This window comes from Colossoma macropomum, unplaced genomic scaffold (assembly GCF_904425465.1).
Source record: "Colossoma macropomum unplaced genomic scaffold, Colossoma_macropomum, whole genome shotgun sequence".
Classification (NCBI taxonomy): Eukaryota; Metazoa; Chordata; class Actinopteri; order Characiformes; family Serrasalmidae; genus Colossoma; species Colossoma macropomum.
The window spans coordinates 12,883,521-12,901,437 of NW_023494788.1; the positions used below are offsets into that span (position 1 = coordinate 12,883,521).

General features: G+C 37.4%; 1 protein-coding gene across 2 annotated transcripts in view; it reads left to right on the forward strand.

Moving 5' to 3' along the window:
* The first annotated feature begins 3,967 nt into the window (after positions 1-3,967).
* The window catches only part of glra1 (glycine receptor, alpha 1), a 78,994-nt gene continuing 65,044 nt past the window's right edge, over positions 3,968-17,917 (forward strand). For both annotated transcript variants that reach the window (XM_036568512.1, XM_036568513.1), the window contains exons 1-2: positions 3,968-4,934; positions 15,371-15,495. In XM_036568512.1, coding sequence (XP_036424405.1) covers positions 4,879-4,934; positions 15,371-15,495 — 181 coding nt within the window. In that variant the 5' untranslated portion in view covers positions 3,968-4,878. The remainder of the gene's footprint in view (positions 4,935-15,370; positions 15,496-17,917) is intronic.

The following is a 17,917-nucleotide window of genomic DNA, read 5'->3' on the forward strand; positions in this document are numbered from 1 at the left end:
TCTGCTAAAGCCTGAGTAGACTGATAAATCAATTTGATGAATCAGTTATTAATCTCAGTATTACTGAACTCTGTTAAAGCCTGAGTAGACTGATAAATCAATGTGATGAATCAGTTATTAATCTTAGTGTTACTGAGCTCTGCTAAAGCCTGAGTAGACTGATAAGTCAATGTGATGAATCAGTTATTAATCTCAGTGTTACTGAGCTCTGTCAAAGCCTGAGTAGACTGATAAATCAATGTGATGAGTCATTAATTAATCTCAGTACTGGGTTTTCCGTCCACCAATTTTTTGCAAATTTTAAAAATACACAAAAAAAGAAAAAGGCTGAAATTTGAAAAAATGAGTTTTAAAGAGTTTTACATTAGAACGAGGTGGAAATATTAGAATATTGCTAAAGCTGAAAAGTGAAAAAGTGATGGAAAATGTTTTTTTGAATAAATTATGTCGTATTAAGCTGTAAGTTACATGATACTTTGATTCCTACAGACGGTCTGATCAGGGTGCTTGGTTTTTCAGAGGTTGCTTTCAACATTCTGAAATGCCTAATCTAAAGTGAAAAGTGGCTCTGTACAATGCAACGCAATTGCGTTCTCAGATGCAAGGTGGACGTTGTCGGGGTGGTACAGAGATTTCAGCCCTCATTAGGTGGGCTGTTGCCCATCCTGTCCGGTGTCTCAAAGCTGCAGATAACATGGCCACAAAAAGATGGCAAATGGTTGTAAAGATAATTCTATTTATATTAATATAATTATATTCTGCCCTGCGATGGACTGGCGACCTGTCCAGGATGTATCCTGCCTTCCGCCCAATGACAGCTGGGACAGATGGGTCTGTGCTGGGCCTGTGTTTTCCCAGCACCCCCAGCGATCCAGAGGGATAAGCGGTTTATAAGATGCATGTGTAACTATATTCTATAATTACATTTAAAGTAAAAAGTGAATCTTTCCATCTTGCTCTTTTCGATGCAGCCCCTAATCATGGTAGCCTACATTATCAAAAGTTTCTTTTTTTTTCTGCCAAAATTTTGTAAATGCACATAACATTTGCAGAATGTTTGAATGGAAACCAGATCTGGGTTACTGAGCTCTTTTAAGGAATTATGAAACTGAACAGTCTCCTCAGTAGTGGACATGTTCATGAGCAATAAACTTACAGTAAGTGTTGCACTCCACTCATGCAGGTGTTTTGTATACATACACGTCATTAACTGAAAATCACATAGCTACTCACTTTATAATCAAATTTGCAAGATTTTGTTACTGGGGTATGGAAAATTGTTTGCTTTGTTCCTGAGATGGCTGTGGGATTATGGGAGCAGCAGTGCACTGAAGCAGGCAAGGACAGCCAAAATAATGTTAAGAATTTTATAACTTCATTTAAGCAACTAAAAACAGTGTGAATTAAAATAAAATTACAACAGCAGAGGCACAATGCACCTTATTAATATCTTACCTTATTAATACCTTCTGCCCAACTGTATAAGAGGTGATTGTGGACACAGGTGAAAACGCTACAACTAGCCTACAGACTACTTAAACGACTCAGCAGTAATTAGAGATGTAAAACTTTTAACTGCCACGCTCTTATAAGAGTGATATAGTCTATATTGTCTCATGATTGGCTAATGCACTAGTTACACACTCCAGGCTGAAATGCTATTCCCCTTAGCTCAGTGGCTCATTGTAATTTCCACCACACTCTTCTTAAAACTGTTGCGAAGCATAGCGGCCAACGTTGAAGTAACACCTACAGTGTTGAATTAACACCTACCGTGTTCATTTAAGCCCAGCAGGACACCAATGAACACTGTTAGTGCAGTCAGCACTGGTGGGGGGGTTTAGCTGTCTGCTTCACGTCCGCCACTCTGTGAAACTGCAGGCGTCAGAACCAGCATCACGTTTCAATGGACAATTGAATTCAGTGAGTAGAGAAGTGCAGAGGCCCGCTCTAGGTGTCCTCTCCAGGAGTCTGGTATATCGATCGGCTTGGATAAATAAAAGACAGGTGGCGTGCACGGTATCCGGACTGCACAATCTTCCATGAAATAAAAGCTCTTTTCCCTACACATGTTAATTTTATACACATGTGAAATGATTTCATTGGGGTTTCATCACCCAGAATATGCTGATTATGATTTGAAGAGTTTCATTCTACAATGATGCATCTCCTTTTAGAACACAGTTTTTGGAAGGAATGTATAACAAAAAAACATTTTTATTTCACCAGTCAGTATTAATCATAATGCATGTGTAAAGCCCACTTCCAAGATCATATATTATGAAAAAAGAAAAGAAAATACTTGAAAATAGTCTATAATACATTTTTGAACAAACCCTTCAGTTACATATTTCAGTGTTCTTTAAAACCCTTTTTCTATTACAGTTTTTCTCGATTGCTTACACATGGTTATTGCACGCTGGTACAGTTCAGAATATCTAAAGCTCAAGTGTTAACATCAAGGTAGCAAGGCTCTGGACACATTTCCCTCCATTTCTTTCTCATAAGACCCTGCCTACATACTTTTTTTGCAGAACACTAAATAGAGTCCTCCATCTCTAATCCTGAAATTCATGATGATCTCTGATGAAATATTTTTAAAGATAAAGGCAGATAGTCAGAGACATTTATCATAAATCAAAATATAAAAGAAATATAGTGCAAATACAAATAAATAATGTATTATGCATGTCTTACTTTCTGCAGTGAAGCCACACAGTAATGTTTTGTATGAACTGGCTATACCTGCCAGCATTCAGCCAACGAGCCCCAGCAGCAGACACACAAATAAAAAACAGCAATGCTGCCTGCTGTACGATCAAGCAAGCTGAAAGAAGAAGAGAGGAAGAGGAGGAGTGTGTAGAGACAGAGAAGGAGAGAAACAGTAAGATGTCGGTGGTCTGTGCTGAGCCTGTGTTGTTCTGCTGAAGTCATTCTAGAAACAACTAAGGCTCTGATTTACACCTCCCACCATACTCACCAATTCTAAATCCAAATAAAGAAGCTTTTCGCTTTTGCTTTTCTCTATTTAAAGTTATGGAGAATGCATGTAGCATCAACAGAGTCAGGAACTGAAGACTGTAGATTTTTAAAACACTGGCTGATGTAGATCACTTATGGAGATGAGAGACAGGATCCAGCATCTACTTATTATCATTATTATTCTTTATTTACCTACTTATTCATCTATTCTTAGAAACACACTGTAAACGTTTCCAATAAACCTTGTTTTGTGCTCTGAGTTTATTTTTATGCTCTTGAAAGTGTGATGAATATTTTATTTTTATTTCCAATGGCCCACATTTATCAAGCATCCCTGAGTAAGAGCACTGATGTAAGATGAGGTCTCATCAGGTCATGGAATTTTATTCAGTATTAATTAAAAAGCATAATCTGATCCTAGATCAGTATCATTACTCTAAGAAGTTTGAGAAATGTGGGCCATTGTCTCTGTATGTCTGCAGTTTCTTCAGCTCAAAGACAGCAGCAAACCCAGAAAACTACCTTCTCAGTTTCTTTTGTGTGAAAAACCTGATTTGCTGTAGAAATATATATGATTGATGTGACTGGTATTTTGATGTGATTACTATGAATACTGATGGTTTTGTAGCCAGAGGCTCATATTGCTCTCAATAGGGAATCTGCTAAATGTGTGGAGAGTATTGAAAATGTGTTTGTGCATTTGAAAGCAGAGAAACTGTGTCCCAAAATGTGTTTAAGCAATCAAGAAAAACTGCAAGCTGCATGTGACAGCGGCGCATTTAAAAGTAAATTGTGGAGGCTGCTGCAACGCTATTGCCATGCATGCATGGCACGAAGAGCAGCATGTTAATAGCAAAGCTCGCCTCCAATCCGGTGACGCGGCCCTTGTCTCGAGCTCCGTCCTGACCAATGAGAGCGGCGTGTGGGCGTGGCCTGAAAGGCGAGCTGCTTTTTTGAGTTTAGTAAATGACTGCAGCAGGGAACACGGAGGGCTTTGGCAGCGATTACGCGGGGCTTCCGAGCGATGGAAGAAGCTCTACCCACCGCAGTTCGCGCCGCTCCGCATGTGTCGAGGGGATTCTAAACGGAGGAAGAGAAAATAAGATGAAACCGAAAACGAGCCGCGTCTCCTAAACTCGACCAGACAATGGAACGAGCTCCATGCAGCAGTAACGACTCACCCCTGGGAAACAACTACGTAGGAAATAAGAGCACCTGCAGAAGCACATCAGTCAGCGCCGCCGGGGTCCCTGCGACTACGTGTGGCTGGAAACACATGGTTTTACTGGAATGCACGTTACTGAAAGCGTGAAGAAAGAGTAGCAGCGGTCGCGTAGGTGCAGCCTGTAAGAGATTCTATCATTCACACAACTTCTGTGGGATTCCGCTGCTCTGAGGCGGAGGAGGAGGTCGAGAGTTTCATTTGATTCAAACCGGACAGACTTACGAACGACCACTTTGTCAGCTGCACTCGTGAAGGAGCGAGTGCGAAGCCTCTGTGTGAGAACGCCGGCTATGGATTGCCCAGAGTGAACAGCTGAAATTTCCTTTCCTCCAGTTACCTCAGTGTCTCCCCCGAAGCAGCTCTCTCTAACCGGCTGCAGTTCCGCAAGCTGCTCTGCTCTCTCTCTGTCTCTCCTTCTGTCTCTCTCTCTCCTCCTCTCTCTCTCCGCGGTATTGTAACGTGAACTCAAGCCTCGCGTTGTGCTAATCGATAGCCACTGTCTGGAAAAAATGGTCGCCTCGTCTCTATGGTCTTAAACTATTTTTTGGCTTACTTTTGGATCTGCTGTATCCCCAACGAGCCACAGAAGAATCCATCATCACCACCCCGCAAGTCTGACATCTCAGCAGGAATTGTGCTAACGGTGGCCCAAAGCTCCTGAGCCTGCCAAAATGTGCAGATTAAACGCACTCGGGATTTATCTGTGGGAAACTATAGTGTTTTTCAGGTGAGTCCCTCTGTTATTGCATTGTGAGACCATTTACTTTGCGGTGGCTATTGTTTCACATGGCTGAGGTCAGTCTCTCTCCACACTAAACCCCTTTAGCAGGACAGTTTGAGGTCGAGCTAGTGAGCTAGTCCTGGGTTAGTCCATAGATTCTCGTAGGCTACGTGCTGGCTTTGCACATAAACTTGCGCGGACAATTTTGTAATATTTGTAACCTGTAATTCCTTCACATTCAGGCAGCTGCATTACGGTCCCGGGCCAACAGCGACTACTAGTGGCCGCTGAGCGCCATATTCAGTTGCATATGAAGAAAAGGACATAATCAACAGGCTTATGATTTGAAGGGGACTAGTGAGCACAAGCGGTGTAATAGTGTACAGGATCTATATATGCATCAACATGGCAGTCCTTTATTGTCTTGTTTTTGTTTTGGGTGATGAGGCTAAAACTTGGCAGGGTGGTCTCTGAAGAGCCTTAGAGACGGTGGAGATATTTGCCATATAACACCAGTATTACGCCATTATATAGTATAATGTTAAATATATTATAAGTAATAACTACAATATGGTGTTCTATCCTAATATTGAACTTGGTTTCTGAAATCTTGCTTCTTGACCTCTGTGGTGCTTCACCCGAAGGTTAATGTTTTAAAGAAAATCCAAAAAATGTCCAATCAGATGCTTGCCTGACTATGTCCTCGTCAATAGTCTCTGAACCTTATCACACAACACAACAGCATCATTCAGTGTGTTCCTACAATGAAGAACCATCTTTGCCCGCTGTGTCTTTAATGATCAGTCCTACACATTGTCTCCATACAGTATATTTTCAAACCTGAAATACTGTGTTTTTCCTTTGCATAGTGGCTTGCTATAATTATTTTGTATTCTGCGTGCACCATTAGTTCATGAACTGGAGTCAGGATATTGCAGCTTCAGCGTTTGCTGCTGAACTTTGCAAGTTCCCTTAATTGATATCTCTTTCCCAGTCTCAGCCTGCACCCCGGACCTCATTTGACATGCAGACTTATTACCAAACATTGATTACCCTGTCCACGCCAATATCACTGATGAATACAAATTGTGCACCAACATGATTTTTTTTCCTTCTGTGAATCGCACCATTCTAATTGTTGTTCGTGTTTGCTTTCACATTATCCATGCTTGAGCTGTCATATGAGAGGTTGCCTTCTGTCTGAGAAGGGGGATGTCAGTGGAGGGGCTGATGCATGGCTAATACTGAAATACTGCCCATGCAGAAAAAGACATGATATTGTATCATCATACAGAGAAATTTGCCATCTGTAAGAAGAATCGGCAATTTGTATTTGACAAATTCACCTTAACGTTTGAAATCTTTAACGTTAGTCTGTATATCATGCAGCAGTGCATATGCAAAGTGCTGTACTGAATAATATATGACTAAAGAAATGCTAATAAAAACCAGCTATGGATGGCGTTTGTGTTTGTTGCCTGTTAAAACTAGCTTGGGATTTTAAAAATGCAATATACTACAAATTATTCTTTCAGTACATCATGAACGTGAGACCTTGTCCTCTTTCCTATGAGACTGGTTCTCTTGTGGCTTTTGTTTTTTTGCTCTGTTCCTTGCTCCTTTGTTATACGTGCCTTATCATTGCAATTGGGGATACATAGTGTTTAATGGAGATCTGTAGACCGGAACAGTGAAATGCAAAAATTAATATCTCAATGGAGCTGTTGAATTATATTATAAATGAAAAGAATAATTATGCACAGCACCTTTATAATATTCTTATGAATATACAAATGATTCCTTTTTTTATATGCTCTTCTACCATTTTGCACCCTCGGTATCTGTCCCTTATGAAAGCCCTTATGTTGGTTTAGGGGAAGCCCCAGCATGCCCTTGGGTCGGCCTTGAAAATGCCAGGACGTGGCTAGTTTGCCTCACTGCATGTGCTTTGATTGCATGTCATAAGTTAGGCCTTTCGAGCTCACTTCTGAAGACTAAAATAGTAAAAAAATAAAAATGTGCACTCTAAGCAGTGATGTTTAGTGGTAATGGGGCTCAGTATGTCTGGTCTGATCACTCGAGACCCTCTGTGGTAATTAGCCAAGCACAGTCGATGGCAGTGGACCAGTGCTTGATTTCTGTCTCCTCAGCATTTTATCTGGACGTAATTATCTTTGGCATTACAAGCAGAAGAAACAAAAGAGAAGAATGTTCACTTATAATTCTAAAAGCCTTTGACCAAAAAGTACATCGCCTTCTGCAGTCGAGTGTTATTCTCGGTGTTATTGGTTTCTGGAAAGTTCAAAGGCATTGTAATATATTATTGACTAAAGCAGACTGAGACTGATTGCACTTCACAAGAATCAGTTTATTATCAATGAACTATCAATCTCACTCATGGGGGGAAAAAGGTGAATCAGCAGTGCAGTGCACTCCAATCAGTAGAGCCATAACTCAGTTTGGTTTTTAGGATTCTCGGAACCTCTTCTGTGCTTATTGAGACTGACACTTTGGATTTATCCTGAAGTTGTAGGAATGCAGAAATAGGTGGGTAAATTAGTGGGTAAAATAAAATATCACAATATTTGAAACCATTTTCAGGAGTCATGATGTGTACCACGATATAACATCTTTTTTTCTGAGGTTGGTGAGCACACTGGAATGCATGAAAAACAGTTTTAAAGAGCCAATTTTATGTAAAACCAAATTTTGCCTGCTTTTTTTTGGAATAAAAATTTTGATTTAGTATGTAAACATTGTTAAAAAGGTACAAAATGTACTGTTTACTCCCCAGTCTATACAGTCCATATAAGGAAACTAAGCTGCAAAGCCAACCTTTTTTTGAATTGTTTTTGTGATGCCATGGAAAACCAATGTATTTACATATCCAGCCTAGAGCAGCTTAGCTCTGCCCATTCACATGGAAGTTATAAGGAGTGTTTCAGCCTGGACTGGTATTTTGAGTGAGGCACAGGGCAGCCAGTCACAACAGAGGTCTTTTACATCTATCAGTCTTAAAGCTACAGTAACATAAAACTGTTTAATTCTAAGGATAAACAGAGGTTGGAAAATGGTTGTGTTAAAATAATTAGGACTGTTTTTGATACATAAACCCACACAAATGTCATTAGTCAACCTAAAAAAAATGAAATGTAAGAAAAATGTACAATATAAGCCCTATAAATGAAATTATGCATCTGTTAGTGCAATCTTTAAAGAATACAATTTAAGAAGCAGCGGGAGAGAAAAATGACAAAAAATACATTAATAAAATAATAATGGCTTAATGATTAATTAGCTACTCGTTACTGTGACGTTTATGAAAATACTATACTCTGTAGGAATGCAGAACGAAACCAGCTTAAAAAGTATTGGCATTTAACAGATCGTATAATTTGACCAAACCGATATGTGATGATGTATTTACTGTACTCAGGAAGAGCAGAACATTTAGGTGATGCTGAGGAGAATGTCTGAATTTGTAAAAACCTTAATAAATACATTTCTCCATCTAGTCCCAGTTTTTACATATAAATGTTTATTTATCTACATTGTTACTAGCGGATACAGTCTTATGCAAAAGACTGAAGTTCCCTGAAGAGAATTAATTTATTTTCACATAGAAAACATGTAATTTGACTGTATGAAAAATATCAGACATCAGCATCAGCCCACAGTTTTCAAAACGGTGCATTCTTAATACCCTAATTATTGTTTTTAAACAGCCTCTCTGAAATTGGTCTAAATTAGTCTTTTTATTACGCATGTAGTTGTTCTGTGTTTTAGAAGTAACAACGATGCCCCTGGTATACTCATAAATCATCAAAGCATATCACAATGTAATTTATCATGATAAAGACAACATACAGTATTGTCCAACTCTAGCTACAAACCACATTATCTCTGTAAATCCCCTGTATTGGTTTGATTCAGTGCTGCTTCTCGTGTTCTTTGAGCAAGACTCTGGCTGAACGGTTTTGAGCGAGAAATGGCCAGAGGAAGAGGCGTATTGGAGCCAAAGAGGTCTTTGATTTTTCGAGTGTTACAAAATGCAAGGATAGGATCAATTAGGATTTGGTTCTTCTGAGGCTCTAAGAACATAATGAGCTACACTTAGGGCTAATGATTGGAGCTTCACATTAAAGCACGCAGGTCTCTGGGTTGTTTGCATATTATTTTCTGGCAGGATGCTCTTCCCTTTTTTACCCTGCTGCATCAGCACTAGCGTCAAGACCTCACGACTGCTTCGACCAGCATCGATTCGAATTAATTAGAACAACAGCGCAGCTCTGATCTTTAAAATCTTTAATCACTAGACGTGGTTTAGTAGTGGGCTAAAAAAAACGAGTCACGCTAACCAGCGCGTTCACGGTGATGAAGCTGAAATGAACAGATAGCAGAAAAGCAGAACAAATCCCTTGAAAAGAACGAGCATCCCCTGATTTCACACTGTCATAAAGATTCCCTCAGCAGTACGAGTTCATGTAAGGGAACTATAGGGATTATAAATATGTGAAAGGGGCACAACAGTCAGGCGAACCATGACTAATCTTGTGTTTCCACTGCGAGGGTATGTCCAGCACAGAGGAGTCAGATGAGGCTTCTGTCGGTCATGATGGGGACATTGTCTCTATATACCATGCAGTCATTGGAACATAATACTCATGGTGTTATATTTTACATTTCTGGATAAGCATGTCTTTTATCCGTCTACACAAGTACAGAACTGTACAAAAGTTTTAGGCACCTGATAGATTTTAACAAAGAGAAATCTGAGATATCGACTACTTTTTTTGGAAGCAAGACATTTGATACTTTTTACTAGATTTATGTTTATTGGTGTTTAATCTGTGATATATAGATTTTACAGGTAAAACACACACTTATTGCAATGACAAATAGTTTTAAACAGTTTGCTTAGGCGCCTAAGATTTTTGCACAGTACTGTAGTTTGTAGTTCATTCTATTATGATTATAAAATTATGGTTCTCTTTTACATGCTGACCTTTTTATTGCTTCTTTTACTGACCTTTTTTCTATTTCCTAATCTACTGCAATTAATTATAGGCTATACAAACAGAACATTACCAGCTACTTAACTACACACATATATACTTCGGAAAGATTATAACATTAAAGCATTTAACATTTAATTTAGGCAAAGTATGTTGGGATACTTGCAAGTGAAAGAAACTGTGGTACATGGTTAGGCTTGTCCAGAAGTGCCAGTATGCCAGTTCGTCACTATTTCCAACCAAATGAACACGTAGAACCACTGGATGTTAGATGTTAGACATTATATGACGTCTGTGCAGAAAATAGTTACCATTGTAAATTAAATAATATTAGAAGCTATCCCAGTTGGTAATTCTGTGATAATTATATTATCCTCATGGAAAATGCAAGGTATAACATTGATATCGTTTATGAAATAATAGAACTGGTCCAAAACAACTTGCATACATTAACATTTGTTATGTCATTGGCAATATGTTAACTAGTACTTTATTTACTAAACAAGCACATTTTCATTAAGATCATTATATAATTTACCTTAGACATCATTTTTAGTTACGCATTTGATCAAAATAAGAAACATACTGCATGATATACAGATATACTCATGTGATATGGACAAAATACTAGTGTTGTGATTATATTGCTAGATGTTGCACATGCAGTGTGCCTTGCAGTACAAATGCAATGGTGCGCCAGTCTGACATGGATAAAAAGGGAGCTGCACTGATTTTTCCACATTTCTGCATAATTCAGTGGTTGAGATATAATTCAGTTTGATGTGAAATGGTGCATTGTAAAAAAAAACAACAAAAAAAAACATACTGATACTCAGATTTCTTTACAGTGGTGGTGATAGGAACCAGGAGTCACAATGTCTAAAATGCAAATGCAACCAATTTATTTACATCAGAAATGATAAGTGAACCTACACATGTCTTCTGAGTTTTATATGTAATGTTGACAATGGTACAATAGTGATAAATCTGAAGAAAAAAAAAAAACAGGTTTTCTTTGGGGACTTCTTTTGCCTCATTACATCTTGCATGTACCTCTCCACAATGGCTGAATGATTAAAAATATTTCTTAGGCCAAAATCTCAGGCATCACAAATTTCTTTTTCTGAAGTAGCTTTAAATTCTTTGGATGTCTGGTTTCTATCAGCACCACTCTGAACAGTTCTGGCTCTAAGTTTCTGACAACAGAGCATTTCACATCAAACATTTTTTCAAAAATCATTGAAAAATCAGTGGAACTCCACTTTAAACTTTGGCTTACTTGGACCCATAATAATGAACATACGTTGGATTGAGTGAATATCTTAAATCTGGAACTGTGATTGGTTGGGATGCTCACAGCAGACATTAAAAATAACAAATATAAATAATTGTATAACAAATTGCAACCTTCTAATATATCAATATTGCAAAAGCTAATATTGCAATAATGATCAGCAAAGATACATTGTGCAGCTGTATGTTTTTAGGATTTGAAAAGTTCACTGGATCTTACATTTCCACTGTATATCCCCTGCATGTAGGCTAAAAGCTAGAGAAGAGTCTGACTGACATGCTGGTTTTGCAGTTTGCCACACCAGTAAATGTTAATGAGCTGTAAGCTAATGATGTACGGAACAGGATGAGGCTGACTGCTGGTTAACTGAGAACTGAGAACTGCACAAATTCCACAGAAATCAAAGGGAAACCAGATGACGCACCAAGACAACTAGAAAACAGAAAAATGGATGAATGGAGCAGTGCAGCAAGTGAAATTGACGAGGTTCAGTCTCAAGGACGTAAGAGCGGTCAATATACCGCTATGACTGTGTTATGATCATTGGTGTCCTTTTGTCTGACATTGATTCTGTGGGCAGCAAAACTGTCCTTTGGGCCAATTAATTGAAATCATTATGTTAGGCGTATATGTGTGTGTGTGTGTGTGTGTGTGTGTGTGTGTGTGTGCGTAGTGACGCTGAACATGAAACCGTTGTCTGGGGAGAAAGTCCATCACTGAACAGCAGCTGTATGAACAGGAGTAGTGACCTTTAGACAAGACAGCTGACGAGTTGTGCAGGAGAGTGAGAGACGGGATCAGTACAAAGAGAGAGAGCAGCGATGCAGAAGGCCACACTTCATAGACTCTCTTTATACTCTGTCTATTGATTTTATTATAGAATAAGAGCTTGTGTACATTTAAAAAGGAATATTCTCCCGTTTGCCTGTTTTCTAAGGTTGTAAGTCGACTAGCTGGATGATCAGTTGTAGTGTTCTTGCTTGACTAAGATTCTGGCAGTCGACTCTTTGCATTTATTCATTGCTTAATTTATATATTTGTTTATTTGTACAAGTGAATCATACTTTCACTTGTGTAATAACAATAACAATTACAGTATTGAAAAACTGAAACATGATCCTTTGTTTCTCCTTAGTTTCATTGACAGTCTCTCATTTGCTATCATGGACGGGGCTTTTTTAAAGTTATTTGTAAATTTTCAGGGTTGTGATTTGAGGTTTATTTGCTAATCAGCTGCTGCAGCCAAACCAATGTGTAGCTTATTGTATTAAGAAATTTTTACATCTAAAATAATGGAAAATTAAATCCAAGCTTGACCTCAGGTATCATATCAAACCTGAAAATATGGATATTGTAGCACTATTACTAAAAGCTGTAGATATTCCTTGAAGTTTAGACAAAGTAACTAGCAAATTTGTGTATAAGTTCAAGCACTGTACTATTTTACTGAACTTATTATTTACATGTAGCAGTCAGGGAACTGAAGAGCAAGGCACAACATGGAGATACAGAAAAAAAAAGGTTGAAAAGATCATCCATATGGGTGCATTTTGAAATTTGTAAGGATGATTCCAAGAAATTAGAAAGTAAACTCTTCTTTCTTTACAAAAACAGTGTTTTACTTACAGTGCAATATCAAATATGATACTTCACTGCCATTGAATAGTATGGAATCACTTATATGCAATATTAATCATTTGTAGGGATGCAAATAATATTGGAAATATACTGGGATTGACAGAAATTTAGATTTGACTGATATTTCACATCAATATTTGATGCTGTTTTTACTGCATTTTGGAAGAGCAGCATGTTTGTTTGAATCTGGGCTACTGTATATGTAAAATATCTGCATTTCATTCACTTTACTGCATTTGTTACTAGGGTGGGCAATATGACTTATTATTGTGAAAAACTATGTCACAGTATGCTTTTCTGAGCCTATCATGGATATCATCAGTACTTAAAGAACACTGACTAATAACATGGTTTATTATAAAATAAGCGTAATTAGGCCTGTTTAAATGGATTTAGTGCAGTGTGTAAAACATTGAATACAAATCACTGTAGTTGTAGATTTATTATTGTTATTATTACTATAATATTTTTTATATATATGGCACTACAGGTTCTATTTTGTCTGTTCCAACTTAATAAATCCTAGAAAAACTACACATCATGAAGCATATTGTGCATTGTGAAATTGTCTTGAAGTATTGTGATATAATATTTTTTCCATATCACCCACCTCTATGTGTAACCCTGTAGAAATGAATGTTTCTCTGTAATGCTAATCCAGGTGGATTTTATCCCAATTTCTACATTGTGTGTAAATGTTTATGTATAAGCCTCAGCTCATACGCCCATAAAAAATATAGGATATCGGCGTTGACCCACAGTTCTCATATTGATGCATCCCTAATAATGTGTTGTTTATATAATATATGTATATATGTGTGTGTATATATATATATATATGTAATCTAATAAGTTACAAATAAGTTAAATACTGTAAACTATACACTGTAATAATCTATTTACAAGTAATTTTTTGTCAAGTCATCCACCTCAAGAATTGATCACTTTTCAAATATGAGGCATTCTGTGTGTAACATTTACCTTCATTCTGGATGTTGCACAGCTTTCTCAGTCAATCAAGAATCATCACAGTTCATCATTCTGGACACATCTAATGTCGTGTCATTTGCTTAAAAGGTTCCTAGTTTTCTACTAATGATCTGAAATCTGTGAAATTGCACAAGACCGGCACACCCAGTTTATATATATTTATACACATTTATCTGAAAACAAATTAGTTTTATATTGTTAAAAACATTCCAAACTTTTGCACTGTAGTGTTACATAACTTTGGGACAGTGTGAGGAACTGTCATGCTAAATTGTAGCTTAAAGGTTTAATAAAGACTTCCTCTTATAGTCTGTAATGATATGAAAACAAGCAAGGTCTATAGTACAGCATTTTCTGATACTACAGACGTCTGCATGTCAGAAAACTCCCAGTCAAAGTACATGTCAAGTTGATTTCCGAGGTGAAAATAACATTCCTGATAGGGAACTTAGTTAAAAAATTTTAGTGTTCAATTTCTGTTTATTTTCTGAGTTTAACATATTGGGGAAAAAGTAAAACATAAGATACAAAATGTGTAACGTGCACAGAGGCCACATTTTATGTTTCATTTTTTTCCCATGTTAAATGCAGCAAATAAACAGTAATTGTGCAGAAATGTGTTCTGTGTAGAGGATGTTTTAACTTATTTTCACTTCAAATCAACAAAAACATGCAAATTGACCAGGTGCACCCAAACATTTGCACAGAACTCTGTGTTATTTATTAGCCTATTTCATGCTTAAAATGAGGCCGGGTTCATCCCTGCATGTTTTCATAGGTCTTTAGAAAATCATAGTACTTTAGAAAATGAGTGGCGTGTCCTGCTCCTTGAACCCTCTCAGAGGGTAAGAGAGTATCAGTGGTGAGAGTGGAGGCTGGAGTGATCCCCAGGCTGGTTAGTGCCCTGTCATTTAGAATGAGTCGGAAGAGCCGCTCACAGTGAGACTCACTCACGTATTACTAATGGTGCCCATGATGTCTAATGACCGATTACTGTAATAGGCCTATATGTTCATAGGTTCAATATTCACTTTTACTCATTACTCCAGTAGATAGAGAAGGATGAGCTTTGACCAGGGAATGGTCACTACATTAGGCTACTTTGTTCTTAAATTGCTATTTTTTTAGCTCACCTGTAGACATCTACACAGAAGACTTTGTTAGGCTGTGTTTAGGCAGCATTGTGAAAAGCTCAGATTGATTTTTCTTCTCTAACGGAGCCGTATATGATTGCAGTACAAATCGGAACTGAAAAGAACAAGTTAAACGTGTTCGGTTGTTGCTTAACTGTAAAGAAAAAGTGTCCAATATTTTTAGGAATGGAGTTAACAGCCTGTTTAACAAAGCCAAATTTTGTGATTTTCAATGCAATTAAAAAGCAACAGATCAAGTAACACACCAGTGAGCCAGTCTTAGCATTTACTGTCTGCACATTGTTATTCAGCTGGTGAAATGATAATATAATGCACCTGTCTTCTTCTCTGTCCCTCTGTCTTATTTCTCAGCTTGGCAGCGTCCCAGCAAGCCGCAGCCAGGAAAGCTGCCTCCCCCATGCCCCCTTCAGAATTCTTGGACAAACTCATGGGAAAAGTGTCTGGTTACGATGCAAGAATCAGACCTAATTTTAAAGGTAGGTGCAGCCACCGAGACACCATTGGATAACACAGGAATGTAGCCAAGCAATGTCTGCAAAAAAACAAAAAAGGAGGAGGGGATTGAATAGATTTTGGAAATGTGTCTTTAAGAGCTGGGGATCCAGTCCAAATTACATATTGAAGTAAGTGCATTGATCACTGGTCAAGAAAAAGCCACGGAAGCAAGTGATCAATTTTGCTATTGATCCAAAATGTCTGCGCCATCCACTGAAATGCTTGAGCTTTACTGGGTTTCCCTCCAGAAAACAAGGTATCATTCTCCATCTAAAAATCAGAGTTACAAAACCAAAGCATTCCATCAGCTCTCTGCAATGCCTGTTCCAGTTTGAATCGCACTCCAAAAGAATTACTGAGAAATCACATTTGCATGTAAACAGAGCAGCGAGCTATGTCCATGTCTCGATTCAGCAAAGCATGACATAACATTAGCATCTGAAATCGGATATTCATTTCTTTATCCTTTATTCGGAAGTGATGATCCTTGTGCTGAAGATTTTAAGAGGCTGTTTCTAAGCTGGCTACATTCCTGTATGAGGTTCAGAACCTTGATTCAGTATCCTGAGAGTATGTCTGTGGTGGTACGCAACTTCTGATTTAGTATTCGGTGTGAAATGTTCGCTGAGAGTGTTAGAAATGGCCTGATCCCAAACTAGAGGCTCTGAAAGATACATGTCAGAGGTTTCCTTATTCAGCAGCGTTCAGCACTGCTAATGATGGCAGATTTAACACATCAGATTCCCAAATTATACATAAAACAATACAAAGTACAAAGTCAAGTTCTCTAATTTAAAATTAAAGGTTTGATAAATTTACTTGTCCTATTACCTGTTCTACTCTCATTACTTTTGCAGTTTCTTATTAATAGCATAATTACTAAGCACTAAGTATTAATAATGTTGAAAATGATGGATGTTTATGTGCCAGACCCTTTATTGGTTAATGTGTATTGTGCAATAATAATAATAATAATAATAATAATAATAGTTCTAGAATATCTCATGAAAGGAAATAATAATGTTAAATAATAAAGACTGTGTGTTTTTGTAATTGAATATTTGCACATCAGTGTTGTAACAAAAACCTTGTGTCTCAGAAAGGAGTCATTCTACTATTGCGGTGTCCCTCAATATTAAAGCCATTAAAATGAGCTCAAAAAGATGATGCCTGTTTATTCTTTGTTCTTTGTTCAGCAAAGAAATTATGACAGTTCATCTTATTGAATTTTTGTTTTTTTGTGTTTTTACTCATGTATGAAGTACAGTATATTATGAAATACAGCAGTGACTTCATAGATAGTAGTAGTATTATTTTTATGTGAAACAACAATTTTAATGCTTGTTTGTGTGTCTATTTTAATTTCATAATAAATCTCAAGGGTTTTTTGTCAGTGGTGTTACAGAAACGTGTCATTAAAAAACAGGAAGGTCTTTTTGAATTATTCTTGTATGCAAGCAAGACTGATTCCAGAGAGACTCCAGAGTGAAATTGTTATATTTCTGATATATTTGGCTAAAATACTGACAGCTTCATATGTCACAAAAAAGATTATCAGTGATTTTACTCATGAAACATTGAAGTGATTTTGAAAATTGAAACAAAATAACAATATGAATGCAATATTTGTCGTTTTCTGCATACAATATGTCTTTGAAACTAGGGTGCCTTATATTTTAGAAAAGCCCAAATTTTTGTCAGTGGTGTTACTATAACAGACTACAGGTTATCCTTGAATTACGCATCAACATTCATACCCTGTTCGACACTGCAATTGTAGAATGACTTAAATGGTAATTTTTACAGGACGAGAAAGTTAAAATAAAACAATTTTATCCTGAGTAGTTTTGGAACATTTAGATGTGCTAATTCAGTATAAAATATCAATGCAATGTAAAAAGCCACTGTCATGATTTAATGGCATCAAAAAATTAAAAAAACTAAATGGAGATACAAGGTTTTGTTTCAACAGCAGCAATATTATAATTATGTAATATGCATATATGCAGTTATTTTATACCCTTATATTTGCATATTTGTGCTAGAAGGACTTGAGTATAACTTGAATGGCACACGTTTATCAAATGAAAACAAACTTGCAACCCATAGTGAATGTTCTAATATAGACTGAATGACATGCTTACATAGAAAAACAGTCCCAGCTGTTTGTGTGATTTTCCCTGTGACAGTGGAGGTAGGTAAAAGTGATGTGAGCGCGAGAGGAATGTTTGTCGTGACTCTGTCCAAAAAAACTTCTGTTAAACCTGCCTGAATGCTCGGATAGAGAAAGCCTTCCCCGGTTCTGTGATGGCGTGCATCTTAACCTTGCTCATGGCAAAGGTTGCCGTTTTTTGTGCTGTATGCAGAAATGTTCTGCTACATTGAAAGATAGCGCTGTTAGCG